Source organism: Heteronotia binoei, chromosome 2, assembly GCF_032191835.1.
Source record: "Heteronotia binoei isolate CCM8104 ecotype False Entrance Well chromosome 2, APGP_CSIRO_Hbin_v1, whole genome shotgun sequence".
Taxonomy (NCBI): Eukaryota; Metazoa; Chordata; class Lepidosauria; order Squamata; family Gekkonidae; genus Heteronotia; species Heteronotia binoei.
Genome location: NC_083224.1, coordinates 87,272,989 through 87,291,149, shown reverse-complemented (window position 1 = coordinate 87,291,149; position 18,161 = coordinate 87,272,989). Strand labels below are relative to the sequence as shown.

General features: G+C 44.2%; 1 protein-coding gene across 1 annotated transcript in view; it reads left to right on the top strand.

The window, feature by feature from the left end:
* Positions 1-17,928, top strand: part of LOC132566457 (parathyroid hormone 4-like) — a 55,186-nt gene extending 37,258 nt beyond the window's left edge. Inside the window, exons 2-3 of the mRNA XM_060231515.1 lie at positions 15,579-15,671; positions 17,463-17,928. Of these exons, the coding sequence (XP_060087498.1) occupies positions 15,579-15,671; positions 17,463-17,844 (475 nt within the window). The 3' untranslated portion in view covers positions 17,845-17,928. The remainder of the gene's footprint in view (positions 1-15,578; positions 15,672-17,462) is intronic.
* Positions 17,929-18,161: the final 233 nt, after the last annotated feature.

Sequence of the window (18,161 nt, the reverse complement as noted above, 5' to 3'; positions counted from 1 at the left end):
CAGCACCTGAACTCCCTGCATTATTCCCTCAAGTACTGCTTCTCAAGGACTGTGGAACTGAGTAGCCATGGCAGTGCACTGTGTGCATGACGGAATGCATTAAGTGGCCATTAATGGAGAATGCTTTGACTTCTATGACCAACATTCACTTGCTCAGTTGAATGCAACAGTAGTTTTTATAATAATGGCAGCTGCCCTTCAGTTAATGGCTATTTAAAAGAAAGACGTGATAAAGGTGAGCAGTGAATTAGACTAGATATTTTAGACTTGACTTCAGCTAGTGCTTATTAGTCTGGGAATGTGTAACCAGGAAGTTCTGCTTTCACTGAGAGATAATTTACGTTAACTTTATGGGTATCCTGGAAACGAAAGAGGTCACAAGGATGCCAGTTTAACAACCTTTATTTTAGCATTTAATTGGTTACCGGTTTTGACCTTTCTGGTAAGTGGCATTCACACCAGGTAACAAAACTGCAAGTCTTCAGCTGAGAATCATGATGACTCAAAATTAGCACTCCAAGAACCAAACTAGATAGGACATCAGGAGATACGTGAATTGATTTCTCATGGTTGTTTGTTTCAGGCTCAGTAGCAGCTGCTGGGGTGGCATGGGATGCATTGCTGATTCTGATTAAGACTACAGTTTGTGTGTGGGGCAGTCTTTTTCCTGTTGTCTCCACCTGCTGTTTGCCCTGTCTGTGGTGACTGAAGTGCCACTGGGATGAAATGGAAATGAGGCACCCTCTATCCAGTGCCTATATATTCTCTCTGTACCCTCTTTTCTACTATTTTTATTACATAGAACATCAGCGTATGCAACACTGGTGTATAGGGGAAATGTTGCTTGTGTAGTCATAAGATACCATACTGTTGAACCAGAGGGATATCCTGGGCCAGCTTGCAAGAGGTTGTTGGCATTAATTGTGCTATAGACAGAGTATAGGTGGCATTAGTCATGACATCCTGAGTTTTTTAAAAAAAACTTATCCTTCCTTTGGGACGGTCCACATGAAATGTGCCCCACTGAGCAGGAACATTTTTCTTTAGTGGTCCTAAGGATATCTTTGGAGGGCCTTGTGTAAACTGAGTCCAACAGTCATTCTGTGATTAAAACCTTACTATTTGTAACTTACTGTGTGGTTCACTGTAGCCTCCTGTTAAGTGCGCTGACTTGTATCTGGGACTGGGAAACCAGGTTTGATTCCCCACTCCTTCACTTGCACCTACTGGAATGGCCTTGAGTCAGTCATAACTCTGGCAGAGGTTGTCCTTGAAAGGGCAGCTGCTGTGAGAGTCCTTGCAGCCCCACCTACCTCACAGAGTGTCTGTTGTGGGGGAGGAAGGTAAAGGAGATTGTGAGCTCTGAGTCTCTGACACAAATAGGACTTCATGTGGCCAGGCCATGTGTATCATAAAATTTAATGTGAGGTAGTGATTAGATTAGATTAGATTAGATAATTTTATTTATATCCCGCCCTCCCCGCTGGGGCAGGCTCAGGGCGGCTAACAGTAACAGTAACATTCCATTGTATAAAAACAGTGGAGATATAAACTTTATAAACAGTGGAGATATAAACTTTATAAAGGACACAAACACAATTAAATATATTAATTTTTAACTTAAAATACAAACATGCTTAAAACTCTTGCAATATTTTGTTTAAAAAGGAAAGGTGGGGGAATAGTGGGATCTGGCAATGCAATTTTTAAAATAAACATAAAGAAAAAGCACAAGGATCACAGCAGAAACTCTCCCTCGGGTCTACTTAGAATGGCAATAGCTCTCCAAATAGGACTTCATGTGGCCAGGCCATGTGTATCATAAAATGTAATGTGTATCATACAGTGTAATATGCACCTTTGGCTGTGGGTTCCTAGGTTAGAGTACTCACTAGGTGAGGTCCATTGAACAGAGACAAGCTGGCTCAAAGCATCAACCCTTTATTTGCAAGGACACAACTCCAGGAAGCATGGGCTTCAGCTGTCTATATAGGAATGCTGAAAGTGAAACTGGTCTCCACTCCATTGAAACATATTGCAGTACAGACAAAAGTTGCAAGGAAAATGTAGAATGGTGTGGAAAGCCAGTATGGTGTAGTGGTTAAGTGTGCGGACTCTTAATTGGGAGAACCAGGTTTGATTCCCTGCTCCTCCACTTACAACTGCTGGAATGGCCTTGGGTTAGCCATAGCTATCTCAGGAGTTGTCCTTGAAAGTGCAACTGCTGTGAGAGCCCTCTCAGCCCCACCCACCTCACAGGGTGTCTGTTGTGTGGGGAGAAGATATAGGAGATTGTAAGCTGCTCTGATTCAGAGAGAAGGGTGGGGTATAAATCTGCAGTCGTCGTCTTAGAATGGATTTTCCATTAAGGTCTTTGCCCTTAGTTGTTAGAGGGCTTCGCATTGTGTGCTCTCCAAACAATGCTAGGCTTTCAGTGACTCTCACATATGTTTTGTATCCTCCCACCATTTTAATTCAGACTTTAAAAAATTTATACCATAGCATTCCTGCAAATATCAAAACCAGTGTGATTTAGCAAGTGAGAAGATCTTGGGAACAATTCTGCCAGCTGAGTGAGATCTGGGCTGAAGTTCTGTTCTGTCCTTAGTCACAAACATTTTAACTTAGGAGTGGACTGAGGTGCAAGTCTTTGAGCTGAAGGGCAAAGGACTATGGCCCTGAGTGAGCCAGGCCAATAGACTGAGGACGGCCCAAGATGTTGGAGGTGTATCTACTTGTCCAAATTATGCTTTTTTAGGTTTTTTGCATCTCCAGTGGAGAGGAAAACAAGGTAGAAATACTTAAATAAAATATAAATATTTCCAGGACCGAATTAACCAATAGGCCGATTAGGCACCAGCCTAGGAGCCAGGGGCCCCATGCAGGCTCCCAGGGGCACCAAATTGGTCACCATCCACACAAAGAGTCCGAGCACAGATCTGGCAGCTTTTCCCTCTGCTGTGCTGCCAGAGAGGGTGCTGGGAAGTAGGAGAGGGGAGGTGTGGCTGGGCTGGGCTGAGCTCAGGAAGAGTCCTGTGGGAGTGGAAGCACCTTCTACTAAGCCACCCCGCGCAGATTGAACTCTGCTCTTTCACTTCCTGGCAAGTGAGGTTTGTGTCTTTTTGTGGGGTGGCTGTTTACAGCTCAACTTGAGCAAGCACCAGCCGTTTGCAGAGGGAAAACTAGCTTTCTGCATGTGTTTTGTGTTTTGCAGCAGTTGAATGGACGCCCTTCCCTGATTCTGCTGCGGTGCTTGCAAAGAAAAATTGGTAAAGGCTTTCCTGAAGCCTCCCCCCTTAGCCCCAGCCCCCACCTCTGTCTTTGGTGCCTGACTTGAGCAATGGGGCTTCAGTTCAAACTCCCCCACCCCTGTCATGATCCTAGGCCTAGTGAGGCCTGCAGGTCCCAGGGAAGCCTGCTTAGGAGTTACTGGGAAAAGCCTACATCTCCTAGGATCCCCTCTGACTGGGTAGCAAGGGGTTTGGAGGGAAACAGGCTCAGAGAGGGGTGGGGCCTGGGAAGAGAATATAAAGGCCAAGCCCAGGAAGTGGGTGTTCTTTTCCCTGGAAGGCTCTGCTGGAAGCAGACTGTAGCCTGGAGAGCTTGAGCAGGGGAAGGCTCTTACCCAAGGGAGTAAGTGCTGGTTAGAGTGGGGACTGTAAGACAGACGCGTTAGGGCATTTGTTTATTTTCCCTTCACCCTTTTACTGGTTAATGCACCTTATTAATTTATATTGCACTGGAATAAACCTTTTTGTTGCTGTTGTTTACTCTGCCTGGTCCTCACGCCCATTATTTGGCCTAGCTAAGGGAGACCTGAAGGGCTTGGGAGGGTACTCTGGGCCTTCTCAAGGGAAACCCTTAACCCAGAGTGGTGGCAGCAATTCGGTAAGACCCCTCTGAGTTATGACATGGTGGCTGCAGTGGTGGGGTGGACTAGTTTTCGACCCTGGTGAGGCAAAGTGCCATCTGGCGTTGGAAAAAAAATATTTTTTCTGCTGGCTTAAGGAAGCCACATTTTCTGAAGGTGCTGGCAAGACCAAATAAGGTCTGGCAAAGGTGGTGAAAGGGTGTTTTGCTTATTTTCTAGCTCTCAGGTCAACTGGATAGTGAGGCTAGATAGTTACTGTATGCTCCTCCGGTCTGGGAAAGAGAAGCCAGAGGACACTCCTGTCCCTAGAACAAAGACCCAAACGGGCTGTTGGTCTGATGTCTGAAGAGAAAACGCCAGAGAGATGGCATGTCCAAGTGAGGAGACCTTGCGTCTTCAACTGCAAATAAGCAGGCAGACCTTGAGAAGGCCAGGATGCTGAAAGAGGAGAAAGAGACCGCAGCCAAGATAGATCCAAGCGGGCACCCGTCTTGGTCTGAAGCAGTTGAACAAAGTAGGAGCTAAGTGTACCTTTAAGACCAACCAATTTTTATTTAGAACGTAAGCCTTCTTGTGAGAGATTACTCGTCTGATGAAGTGTGTTTAAGAGCACATAAAACTTACGTTCTAAATAAAAATTGGTTGGTCTTAAAGGTGCAACTCGACTCCTGCTTTGTTCAGCAGCCAAGATAGAATTAGAAAAAGAAAGGATGCTAAAAGAGGAAAATGCAGCCAGGATGCTGAAAGAGGAGAAAGAAAATGCAGCCAAGATAGAGAAAGAAAGGATGGAGCTGGAAAGAGAGAAAATGAGGCTGGCACATGAGATTGAACTTGCAAAAATTGAAAAAGGGCTGCTTCCTCAAGATGCATGGATTATGCATGTAATGGAGAAAGTAGAAAAAGAAGTACTTTTCTCCCTTTCTCACAATACAAGAACTCGTGGGCATTCAATGAAATTGCTGAGCAGTTGGGTTAAAACAGATAAAAGGAAATACTTCTTCACTCAAAGGGTGATTAACATGTGGAATTCACTGCCACAGAAGGTGGTGGTGGCTACAGGCATAGCCAGCTTCAAGAGGGGATTGGATAAAAATATGGGGCAGTGGTCCATCAGTGGTTATTAGCCACAGTATGTATGTCTGTATATATGTATATATGTGTGTGTGTGTGTGTGTATATATATACTGTGTGACACAGTGTTGGACTGGATGGGCCATTGGCCTGATCCAACATGGCTTCTCTTATGTTCTTATGCTGCGATGCAAGGGGATAAACAGAAGTACCCTTTATGCAAGGAAGGGGAGGACACTGAAGCATTCCTGCAGAACTTTAAGCAAGTTTGCATGGACTACAAGCTTCCCATAGAAGTGTATATGGAGAAGTTGAGACCCCAGCTAAGTGGAGTTCTGACTTCAATGTCATAAGAACATAACATAAGAGAAGCCATGTTAGATCAGGCCAATGGCCCATCCAGTCCAACATTCTGTGTCACACAGCGGCCAAATATATATATGTGTATATACACATACACACACACACACACTGTGGCTAATAGCCACTGATGGACCTCTGCTCCATATTTTTATCTAACCCCTTCTTGAAGGTGGCTATGCTTGTGGACGCCACCACCTCCTGTGGCAGTGAATTCCACATGTTAATCACCCTTTGGGTGAAGAAGTACTTCCTTTTATCTGTTTTAACCTGTCTGCTCAGCAATTTCATCGAATGCCCACGAGTTCTTGTATTGTGAGAAAGGGAGAAAAGTACTTCTTTCTCTACTTTCTCCATCCCATGCATTATCTTGTAAACCTCTATCATGTCACCCCGCAGTCGACGTTTCTCCAAGCTACAGAGTCCCAAGCGTTTCAACCGTTCTTCATAGGGAAAGTGTTGCAGCCCCTTAATCATTCTAGTTGCCCTTTTCTGGACTTTCTCCAATGCTATAATATTCTTTTTGAGGTGCGGCGACCAGAACTGCACACAGTACTCCAAATGAGACCGCATCATCGATTTATACAGGGGCATTATGATACTGGCTGATTTGTTTTCAATTCCCTTCCTAATAATTCCCAGCATGGCGTTGGCCTTTTTTATTGCAAACGCACACTGTCTTGACATTTTCAGTGAGTTATCTACCACAACCCCAAGATCTCTCTCTTGGTCAGTCTCTGCCAGTTCACACCCCATCAACTTGTATTTGTAGCTGGGATTCTTGGCCCCAATGTGCATTACTTTGCACTTGGCCACATTGAACCGCATCTGCCACGTTGACGCCCACTCACCCAGCCTCAACAGATCCCTTTGGAGTTCCTCACAATCCTCTCTGGTTCTCACCACCCTGAACAATTTAGTGTCATCCGCAAATTTGGCCACTTCACTGCTCACTCCCAACTCTAAATCATTTATGAACAAGTTAAAGAGGATGGGACCCAGTACCGAGCCCTGCGGCACCCCACTGCTTACCGTCCTCCACTGCGAAGACTGCCCATTTATACTCACTCTCTGCTTCCTATTACTCAGCCAGTTTTTGATCCACAAGAGGACCTATCCTTTTACTCCATGACTCTCAAGCTTTCTAAGGAGCCTTTGATGAGGAACTTTATCAAAAGCTTTCTGGAAGTCAAGGTAAACAACATCTATCGGGTCTCCTTTGTCCACATGTTTGTTCACCCCCTCAAAGAAATGTAACAGGTTAGTGAGGCAAGATCTTCCCTTGCAGAACCCATGCTGAGTCTTCCTCAATAACCCGTCTTCATCAATGTGCCTACTCATTCTGTCCTTGATAATGGTTTCTACCAACTTTCCCGGTATTGAAGTCAGACTGACTGGCCTGTAATTTCCCGGATCTCCTCTGGAACCCTTTTTAAAGATGGGGGTGACATTTGCTACCTTCCAGTCCTCAGGAACGGAGGCAGATTTCAATGAAAGATTACAGATTTTTGTTAGAAGATCCACAAGTTCAACTTTGAGTTCTTTCAGAACTCTCGGATGTATGCCATCCGGACCCGGTGACTTATTAGTTTTTAATTTGTCTATTAGTTGTAGGACCTCCTCTTTTGTCACCTCAATCTGACTCAGGTCTTTCAACACCCCTTCCAATATTAGTGGTTCTGGGGCGGGCAAACACTTCTCATCTTCCACGGTGAAGACGGAGGCAAAAAATGCATTCAGCTTCTCAGCCATTTCCCCATCCTCCTTCAGTAATCCTTTTACCCCATGGTCATCCAAGGGCCCCACTGCTTCCCTGGCTGGTTTCCTACTTCTAATATATTTGAAGAAATTTTTATTGTTGGTCTTTATGTTTTTTGCAATATGCTCCTCATAGTCCCTTTTTGCCTGCCTGATCACAGTCTTGCATTTGATTTGCCACTGCCTGTGTTCCCTTTTATTAATCTCATTTGGACTGGTTTTCCACCGCTTAAAGGAGTCCTTCTTACCTTTTACAGCTTCCATTACTTTGTTTGTTAACCATGCTGGCCTCTTCTTATACCTGTTTGTGCCTTTCCTAACTTGTGGTATGTATTTTATCTGAGCTTCTAGGATTATAGTTTTAAATAGTCTCCAAGCTTCCCCAAGGGTTTTGACCGTATTTACCTTTCCTTTCAGTTTCCTCCTCACATGCCTCCTCATCTCAGAGAATTTACCCCTTTTAAAGTTAAATGTGGTTGTGGCGGTCTTTTTGGGCAACTCCCTATTTATACAAATGGTGAAATCAATAACATTATGGTCACTGTTCCCAAGCGGCGCAATCACTTTTACGTCTCTCACCAAGTCTTGGGCATTACTTAGGACCAGATCCAGGATCGCCCCACCCCTGGTAGGTTCTGAGACCATCTGCTCCATAGCACAGTCATTGAGAGCATCAAGAAACTCAATCTCTTTCTCTCGACCAGAACACATATTGACCCAATCAATCTGCGGGTAGTTAAAATCACCTATTACGACACAGTTTTTACGTTTAGCCGCTATCTTTAATCCCTCCATCATATTATAATCGTCCTCTCTCTTTTGATTTGGTGGGCGATAACAAACTCCCATAGTTAAATTTCCTTTTGGGCCCTCTATTTCAACCCAAAGCATTTCTAAAAGGGAATCTAATTCTCTGACCTCAGTCTTACTGGACCGTATATCCTCTCTGACATACAGAGCCACCCCACCTCCAACCCTTCCCTCCCTATCCTTCCGATATAACTTATATCCAGGAATCACCGTATCCCACTGATTCTCCTCATTCCACCAAGTTTCTGAAATTTACTTTACTTTACTTTACTTTACTTTATTCGATTTATATCCCGCCCTACCCCACCGAGGTGGGCTCAGGGCGGCTTACAACAATAAAAGCTAACAAAGGTCGATTTAAATACAATTAAAATTATACAATAAAATACATAAAAGCCTAAAAATACATAAAACTCACATCGATATACACTATGCTACTATTACTTAAATCAGTCCTTCAAATTTCCAATATTCGGTAATCTGATGTTTAAGATTTAATAATCAGGCATTCTGCTCACAGTTAATTATATGCCAACCGGAAGAGGGTTGTTTTACAGGCCCTGCGGAACTGTTCAAGGTTCCGCAGGGCCCTCACCTCCTCCGGGAGCTGATTCCACCAACAGGGAGCTGCAATCGAGAAGGCCCTGTCCCTGGTCGCTTTCAGACGGGCCTCCTTTGGCCCAGGGATTATAAGGAGGTTCTGAGACCCCGACCTCAGCACTCTCTGGGGGACATGTGGGGAGAGACGGTCCCTAAGGTAGGCAGGTCCCACAATGTCTATGTTTTCTCCCAACACTAAACATTCCAATTCACCAATTTTACTTCGGACACTTCTAGCATTTGCATACAAACATTTATAATTTTCCAAGCAAGCTAGGCCCGCCACCTCTCTCCTGCCGCCTCGAGACTCTAGCAGACAGTCCATACTGTTTGTCACCATCACAGTGGACAACTCTGATCCGTTACTCGGTAGAAAAATAGAAGCCAACCCTTCATCTCTTTGAGACGAGTCCTCCCGAACCAGAGACATTCCATCTCCTGTCGGCTTTCCCCCAAGATTTAGTTTAAAAACTGCTCTGCCACCTTTTTGATTTTAAGCGCCAGCAGCCTGGTTCCATCCGGAGACAAGTGGAGACCGTCTCTTTTGTATAGCTCCGGCTTGTTCCAGAAAGCATCCCAGTGCCTAACAAACTTAAACCCTTCCTCCTTACACCATCGTCTCATCCACACATTGAGACTTCTAATTTGCGCCTGTCTCTCCTGCCCTGCACGTGGAACAGGTAGCACTTCCGAGAAGGCCACCTTGGAGGTCCTGGCCTTAAGTCTCCCACCTAGCAGCCTAAATTTCTCCTCCAGGACCTCACGACTACATTTCCCCACATCGTTGGTGCCAACATGCACCATGACCACAGGCTCCTCCCCAGCACTGTCTATCAGCCTATCTACTACACGCGTAATGTCCGCTACCTTCGCACCAGGCAGGCAAGTCACCATACGGTCAATACGCGGTTTTGCCACCCAGCTGTCTACTTGCCTAAGGATCGAATCACCAACTACCAAGACCCCCCCTCTCCCCCTGCCCAGGGATGGTTCCTTGGCGCGAAAGGATACCTGCTCACCAACCGAAGAAGAGGTCCCTTCTGAGGGCGCATTCCCCTTATCCTCAGCAAGGTGCCCTGTTCCCTCTCGACCCTCACGCTCTCTGGCAGCAATGGGGCTGCCACATTCAGAGTGGGGCTCATCTAATACGCCCCGGAGAGTCTTCCCCAATTGCCTAACTGACCGTCTCTGCTTCTCCAGGGCAGTCACCTCGGCCTCAAGGGTACGAACTCGTTCCCTGAGGACCAGGAGCTCCTTGCATCGAGCACACACCCAAGATTTCTGTCCTGTGGGCAGATAGTCATACATGTGACACTCAGTGCAAAACACTGGAAAGCCCCCACCCCCCTGCTGGCATTCTACCTTCATGATATATATATAAAATATACAGTCCAGTCTGAACAGATGGAAGATGAAGAGAGGTTGGACTACAAGCTGTTTAAACAGAGAGTGCATGAGAGGGTGGGGTTCTCCAAAGAAGGAGCCCGCAAGAGGTTCAAGGAAGTGAAACCTGAACCCAAGGAGTCCTACCTGTAGTTGATGTATAGGCTGGAGAAGGCCTATGACCTATGGCTTGAAGTAGCCGATGCTAAGACTCTAGATGATGTAAAGGCTTTAATGTGCATTGACCGGTTCTTGACTCATTCCTGAGCACATTAGGTGCCTGCTGACTGACAAGAGTCCTTCCACCCTCAAAGAAGCTGGACAGTGGGCAGACCACCTGGCTGAAGCATATGGAGGGTGGAGACCCAGCACCAGTCGTGATTGGTGTCCGAAGGAAGGCCCAAAGCTCTCTCCTGACCATGGGGCTGAGAAGCTGTCTGAAGTGAAGGAAGAACTGTCTTAGCAACGGCCTTCTAGTTCTACAGGTGCTGGTGTGAAGCTGCCAACAGGAGATCAGAAGGTACCCCGCTATTATTCCTGCAATGAGTTGGGGCATATCAGAGTCAGTGCCCGAAGTCTACTGTGGTATTCCACATGATGTCAGTGGGCCCTGGACCCACTTCTTCTGAACTGGACCCTAAGTGTATTCTTCAGCATCACCGTAAGGAAGTGACTGTGGATGGGCATGGTGTGATAGCCTGGCAAGACACTGCTTCCCTTTTGACTTCTGTCCATCATTCTCATGTGAACCCAAAGTATATCATCCCAGGTGAAGGAAGGAAGGTGCTGCACATCAATGAAGCAGGAGTTACCCTTCCAATGGCCAGGATACCTATCCAATATGGGAGTTGGACTGGAACGTGGAAGGTTGCTGTGTATGAAAACACACCTGTGTCTATGTTTATAGGGGAAGATTTGGCGGAACATGTACTAAAAAGCCCAAAGAAAGCAACTGAATCCAAACTCTCCCCCAAAGTGGACTGGGAAGAGGAGAGAAAAGATGCAGATTGCAAATCTTTACAGAGACGGGGTTCTAAGGAACCAGAACAGATGAGAAAACTGTTTGTTGGTGGCCTGAGCTTTCAGACTACTAATAACAGTTTGAGGGAACACTTTGGGACCTGGGACCCACTCACTGACTATGTGGTAGTGAGAGATCCACAGACAAAACATTCCTGTGGGTTTGGGTTTGTGACCTATTCTTGCTGGGAGGAGGCAAATGCTGCACTGGCAGCTGCACCACATAAGGTGGATGGTTGGGTGGTGGGACTCATGCAAGCAGTTCCAAGGAAAGGTTCTGTGAGGCCTGGTGCCCACTTGACAGGAAGGAGAAGATATAAACTGCTACTGCAAAGAAATCGTGGATGCAGTTCAGGCCGTTTCATGGGTTCTGGAAACTGGAGAGAGGTGGGTATAGATAACCAAACTCACCAACCCTAAGCTCCTGAGATAGAGACTGTGTTTATGAATTATAGTGTATAACTGGTTTCTATTGCTTATTTGTATATATTAATGTTTGATGGTTGGTTTCCCAAGGCAACCCCATTTTGGGTAGACCTCATCGATGGGGATCTAGATTGCCAGACCCCATGATTTGGTCTGGGGGGGGTGGGGGTCAGGTCATGATCCTGGGCCTAGTGAGGCCTGCAAGTCCCAGGGAAGCCTGCTTAGGAGTTACTGGGAAAAACCTACATCTCCCAGGATCCCCTATGTCCCTCTGATTGGGTAGTTGTTTACTCTGCCTGATCCTCACGCCCATTATTTGGCCTAGCTAAGGGAGGCCTGAAGGGCTTGGGAGGGTACTCTGGACCTTCTTAAGGGAAACCCTTAACCCAGAGTGGTGGCAGCAATTTGGTAAGACCACTCTTTTTTCTGTTTCAGTTATAAGCTGCCTGTTTTGCAATGGCAGTCCATTGTGAGAGAGAGGCAGGGTCAATAAGCGACACTCAACCACAACAGTCTGGGCTCCTGCCCATGCGGAAGGTGATCAGAGGCTGCCTCCCCTCTTCCTGCATTTCTTGTTCTTGCATCTGATCACTCGGAAGCAGAGTTCCAGAGGGCTGTGGGAAGGTTTGCACAAACGAGACTGGAAGCCAACTTTCCTGTCATGTGGACTGCAAAGCTGTATCTGGTTTCTTCTCTCTGCCCCAAGTAACTTTACATTGCAAAAGTGTTAGAAATACATTTTATTCCTCTCCAGAAAGAGATGCTACTAGAGGTGGCTCTCAGGTTTCAACCTTCTGTCCCTCCTCTTCCCTGGGCTTGTGCACTCACCTCTTGTGCAGAGCATTCCCCCATCTCCCCCAAAATAAATGCACGTAATTGATAGTGAAGGGGGATCTGAGAATGTTCTTTCTGAATGAGATCTGAATATTCTGCTTGCTTTGGTTGGTGGAGCTTTACATTACATTACAGACTTTAAAGACACTCTCACTTCTTTGGGGGGGATGTGAGCAGTTTATTTTGTTGGGCTAATTAAATTGCAGGAGAGTGGCTGTGACGCAGTTGAAGAGCCTCTGCTGTGCATGCAGAGAATCTCAGTTTTTTTTTCCATGGCACCTCTAGTTAAAAGGACCGGTCTGTGGTGTATGGCTTATGAGAAAGATTTCAGCCGGAGACCTTGGAGAGCCACTGACAGTCTGAGTAAACCTGAGGGGGGGGGGGGGGGGGGTTGCAATGTCCCAGTTCAGAGTATTGACCATGAGAGCGGGCTGGGGAAAGGGTTTGCTCCCCACTTCAAGCAGCATGGGGGCATCAGCCATTGACACACTGTTGGCTCTGTGTCCTTTATAAAGTTTTTATCTCTGGTACCTGACATTACATTTTTTTTATTTATTTGTAATTTATATCCCGCCCTTCCCACCAGGTGGCTCAGGGCGGCTTACAACATATAAAATCTAACATAAGAATATAAAATTAAGCATAAAAGTTTAAACATTTCACAATTTACATAGTTAAAATCTAAACATTTCACACAGTTATATACTTAAAACATTGGAAAAATACAGCTATCTTACAAACTACACTCAGTTTCAAGTTTCAGTGCTGGTTAGTTGTATGCCAGCCGGAAGAGGACTGTCTTACAGGCCCTGCGGAATTGAGCAAGGTCCTGCAGGGCCCTTACCTCTTCCGGCAGCTGGTTCCACCAGGAGAAGGCCCTATCCCTTGTAGATTTCAAACGGGCTTCCTTTGGCCCGGGGACAACAAGGAGATTTATGGCACACATGGCCCAGCTTGCCTAAGTCCTATTTATGTAAGAAACCCCCATTTTAAACAGTGCCCTTGGAGCTAATTTTTTTATTAATATTTTGGGGTGCTAGTTTACTCATTCATATGCTGTCTTTCTTCCCAATGGGAACTCAAAACAATTTTATTAATTCTACTCTCCTGTATCTTATGCTCACAACAACCTTGTGAGATAGGTTAGTCTGAGAGCATGTGACTAGTCCAAAATCACCCAGCAAGCTTCCGTGGCAGAGTGGAAAATTGGACTCTTGGTCTCTGTGATCCTAGTGTGATTCTCTAATGTTAATTCCACATCACACTGGCTTTTTATTATTATAAAATTTGTTGTTTATATTACTGCATCTTGTTAGCACTGATGAACTTTTAGTTGCTCTGCAGTCTGGGAAGAGGGAGAATGGGATGGTCACAAATGAAGGCATATTAAGTCTCAAATTATAATCTTTAACTGGGAGAGACAAGAATATAACAATGGCAAGATTTTGTGAAATTATTCAATCCCAGGGAGAGAATCAAGACAAGACATAACTGATGTTTCTTGATGAATTTAGATTCATCTTCTCAGCTGCCAGATTATTCAAAGTGATTTGTATGCTAAAATTGTTTTGTTTGAGAAAAAAAATGAAGGATTGTTGTATTACTTGTTCTCACAATTATTTTTAAAAATAACAATTTTAAGTTGGTTTCTTTGGGGAGGGGGGTTTGTGTGTGTGTGTGTGTGTGTGTGTGAGCACCTGGAAGTCATGTCAGGTTCTGGTGACTGCGGGGCCTGGAGGATATTCAGAGAAGGGGCTGAAGAGCCATCCAAGTACTTGCCAGAGTTGCTCCTACTCAGCTTCCGAGATCTGACAAGGTCAGGCTTGCCTGGGCTATCCAGGTCAGGGAGCAATTTCAAGTTTTGTGCTTTTCATTTCCCCCACAGTTCATCTGTTTTTGAAAACTGGTTATCAGTGCCGGGCCGTGGGGCGGGGAGGGGCAGAAGTTAGCCTTGCCTAGGGTGCCAGAAAGTTGAGGGCCAGCTGGTTTGCCTCTCTCTGCCTCTCCCACGCAGCTTTGTCAAAGAAGCTTTTGAGAAGGTGCCTTGAGATAATTTGCGAGGGGCCCCCCCAAGATTTCAACTGCCTAGGGGCCTCACAGGGTTTAATCTGGCACTGAATATTCCCCATATTTTTAGGCTGGGCCCTGGAATTAAAAATAGGTTGTTTTGACCAGTCCCAGTAAGCTCTGGCTCAAAATACTGACCAGAACATGCCAAGGAATGAATGGGAATTATCTCAGCAGTGCTGAAGTCTCTTGTTCACTCTCTCTGTCTTGCCAGCTGGCTATCAGAAAAACTGAGCTCCAACTTTTATGTATAACAACACATTGATCTAGAGATGCATGTGAATTATTGTCAAGCAGGATAAGTTATTTGCACAGGAAGCAGTCCCTGATCGTGGCAGATAACTTTTTGCATTTGGGTGTGAAAATTAAGATATATTATTAAGATGAAAAAGGATAGCCTACCTGCATACATGCCCACAAGGCCTTTGAAGTATAGCACTATACCAGTTTTCTCATCTGCACAGAATGCTCTGGTTAGTTTTCAGTTGCTTCAGAATTTCATGTTAGAATGTGCACGGAGAAGGCAAGTTAATAGAAATAAATGGAACTAAGAAGTGCTTCCATTGCGGGGGATTGTGCCCCTACTGTGATCAAAAGCATCAAATGCTTCTCCCTTATTGTGGACTGATACAAAAAGCCAGTGCATGATTTAATGAACCTGTAAATATAGGATTGTTAAGACATATTTCAAAGAGAGATGGTCTCAGTGCTTTTATCACCAGCTGGACAGCAGACTTTATCATCCATGGTTTATTGTTGCCAGGAGTACATATTTCATTTATGTAAAAGATAAAAAGTTCTTAGTCACAGTGGAGATGCGCAGTTCGTGTCTATTGTTAGTGTGACTGCAGAGCAACTATATAAGATGCTGGGAAGATGCAGGCTGTCACCGTTGGAGTTTCGGTAGAAGTCCACAAGCAACAAGAGAGACAAAAAAGACACCCTCAACTTTACAATATATTGGACTATCAGTAGGACAAATAGTGAGTACTTTGCATAAGAATGGCCTTGTTAGTCTTTCCAAGATTTTATTTCTACTAATATTTGTTATTGTTTATTTGTAGGTAAATATGCACAGGCATTCACGCACAAAATCTGCCAATAAATTATGATTAAATGCAGTACTTCAAAAGTAACGACACTGTTAACAAAACCAATGTCTTTTATCCTTCAGTGAATTTTCTTTGTTGCACTTATTTCTTAAAAATCTGTCACAATTCCGATAACTAAGATTCCTTTGCTATGTGTTGAAAGAAAAGAATATGAATGTATAGATATGTTATGCAAACTTACTCATGTTTATTATATTAATTTAACATGGCACAAATGTACTGATGAAATTAATCTTTACACTGTTTTATATAATTTTGTTGAATAGATTACAAGACCAGAAGATGCTTTTGTTCCAAATGGTGACATTTTTACCCATCTTTTTTCTGGTTTGCTTTGCAACATGCCAAGAAGCTGAAAAGTAAGACTTTTTTGGGGGGGAGGGAATGTCTTAGTTTAGTGGGATGCATTTTCTACTGTTTTGCCTTTTGGATGCAGAATTAGTAATGTCTTTTAACAATACAAACAGGGATTTAATTTAATGCAATTTATTATTCGTTAGTGGAAAAAAAACCCCATAAGATGCTTTTAAATACAATATTAGCCTGTAGTAAGCTATTTTTGGTGCAGTCATTTGAAGAGTTACAGAATTCTAAGCCCTCTGACTTAAGTGGGCTTAGATGGGTGTGACTAAACTATGTGAAGATTTGTATTAAGATGTTGTTCTTTAATTTTTTTTCTCCACATGGTGCTTCTCATCCTGCAATTGGGTAAAGCTTGGGAAAGCCAAGAGGAGACTTGCTGCCAGTTTACAGACAATGAGGCAGAAAAAACTAACCTTTAATATTCCAAGTCACACATTTGAAGTCAAAATAGACATTGATGGATGAGACTGTGTCTTTTCCATTTACATGTAAAGTTGTGGATTGTATTATAACATGAAATAGATGTGTGGGTAAGAGAAGCAGAACCCCCTTCTCTCTCATCTTCCCATACTCTGTAGCTCAAGGCACTTACATGTCAGTCCAGCTTCGAGACTTTATGTTTACCATCAAACATATGACTAGACAAACAAGGCTATGCTTTCATATCTAGATTGGCTCTCAGAAGGGATTATAACAGTTTGAAATGCAAAGTTCATCTAAAGTGAGCAGCTAATTGTGCCACCTTAATTTTACTTTGTGAGAAAAGTCACTCTGTAGAACTAAAATGCAACATTTGTGGAACACACATTTTTTACAATACTGTCAAAATTGTACACTTTTACTGCCTACTGAGGTTGACTCAGCCTTCCATCCTTCCAGTAAAATTAGTACCCAGCTTGCTGGGGGGAAAGTGTAGATGACTGGGGAAGGCAATGGCAAACCACCCCGTAAAAAGTCTGCTGTGAAAACGTTGTGAATGCAATGTCACCCCAGAGCTGGAAATGACTGGTGCTTGCACAGGGGACCTTTCCTTTCCTTTTTTTTCATACACCACAGCAAAATAGGAAACATAGGGCTGGATTCCATGGAGGAATTCCATGGATGGGAGAGAGTAGACAGGTGAAGGAGTCTCACTCTGCTTATGGAATCCTTTCCAAGCCATAGCATGGGGGCAAGTTAACCCTCCACCTCCAGTGCTGTGGCCCCAATCCTTTTCACACTTACCGCCACAAGTTGTTTTTGTAGCTCAATTATATGTTTCAGGTTTCACCCTTAAATTTCTTATTTTGGCACATCTAATTTTCACTGGGTTATGTTTTCGAAGGGTGTGCCAGCAAGAAATAATTCAAGAGAGAAAACCATTAACTGGCGGTGTAATATGTACATATTGACTTGAATGCAATTCCCACTGTATTCAGTAGAACGTATTCTCAAATAAGCAGGGCTTTTTTTGAGCAGGAACGCACAGAAATGCAGTTCCGGCTGGCTTGATGTCAGGGGGTGTGGCTTAATATGCAAGTTAGTCCCTTCTGGGCTTTTTCTACAAAAAGCCCTAAGTAAAACAATGGTGATATCAGGGGGTATGGCCTAATGAGTTCCTGCTGGGCTTGTTCTACAAACAAACCCCTGCAAATAAGCATGCTCAGATTTACACCCTTTAAAAAAACCTTAATATGAAGAATCAAGCAATGGAACAATAACTGGTGTAGGTGGGATTCAGTGGATTTATCTTATGCTTACAATATGTACTTTTTGCTTCTCAACACTACTGACTTTTTACATTTCAGTAAAAGAGCACTGACAGAACATCAGCTTCTGCATGATAGAGGGAGGACTCTTCAGGGTTTAAAGCGGCTAATGTGGCTCCATAATGCTGTAAGTGGAGTGCACACTGCCAGTGGCAGAGATATTTCCCAGGCACATGTTATGTGGACCTCACCGAAGAGCCAAGACCTCTCTGACCTCTATGATAGTACAGGCAGGGAAGAAGCGCCAGACATGATGAAGCAACTGTTGCTAGGATTGCTGGAGAAGGACTCACCTTTTGCTGTATTAAAGAAGACAAATATGCTGCAGTATCTAAAGAATGTAAAGGGTAATCAGGACCTGCAAGACCTTTCTGACTTATTTCAAATTGCAGATCAAGGTGGCAATAGATCTCTAGACTGATTCTACTGTTGTCTGTCTATTTCTTGACACATACAGTGTTGACTCAAGGGAGTACACAAGTAAAGGTGAAATGCAAAGAACAAAGTGTTTGTACTTGTTTGTACTCTTTACTACTACTTGGTGTTCTGAACAGCCATCTCAGAAACTATAATTAGTTCACTCCACCTCACATATGTTGAATAAGATCATTGCTAGGTTAATGTATTCTAACTCACAGACTATACCTAAAGATTCTATTAGGGAGGATGGAAAGAAAGGATCCCTTTTCCCTATTGTATACAGCCAAATTACACAGGAGGAACCGCTGTACCTTTTTT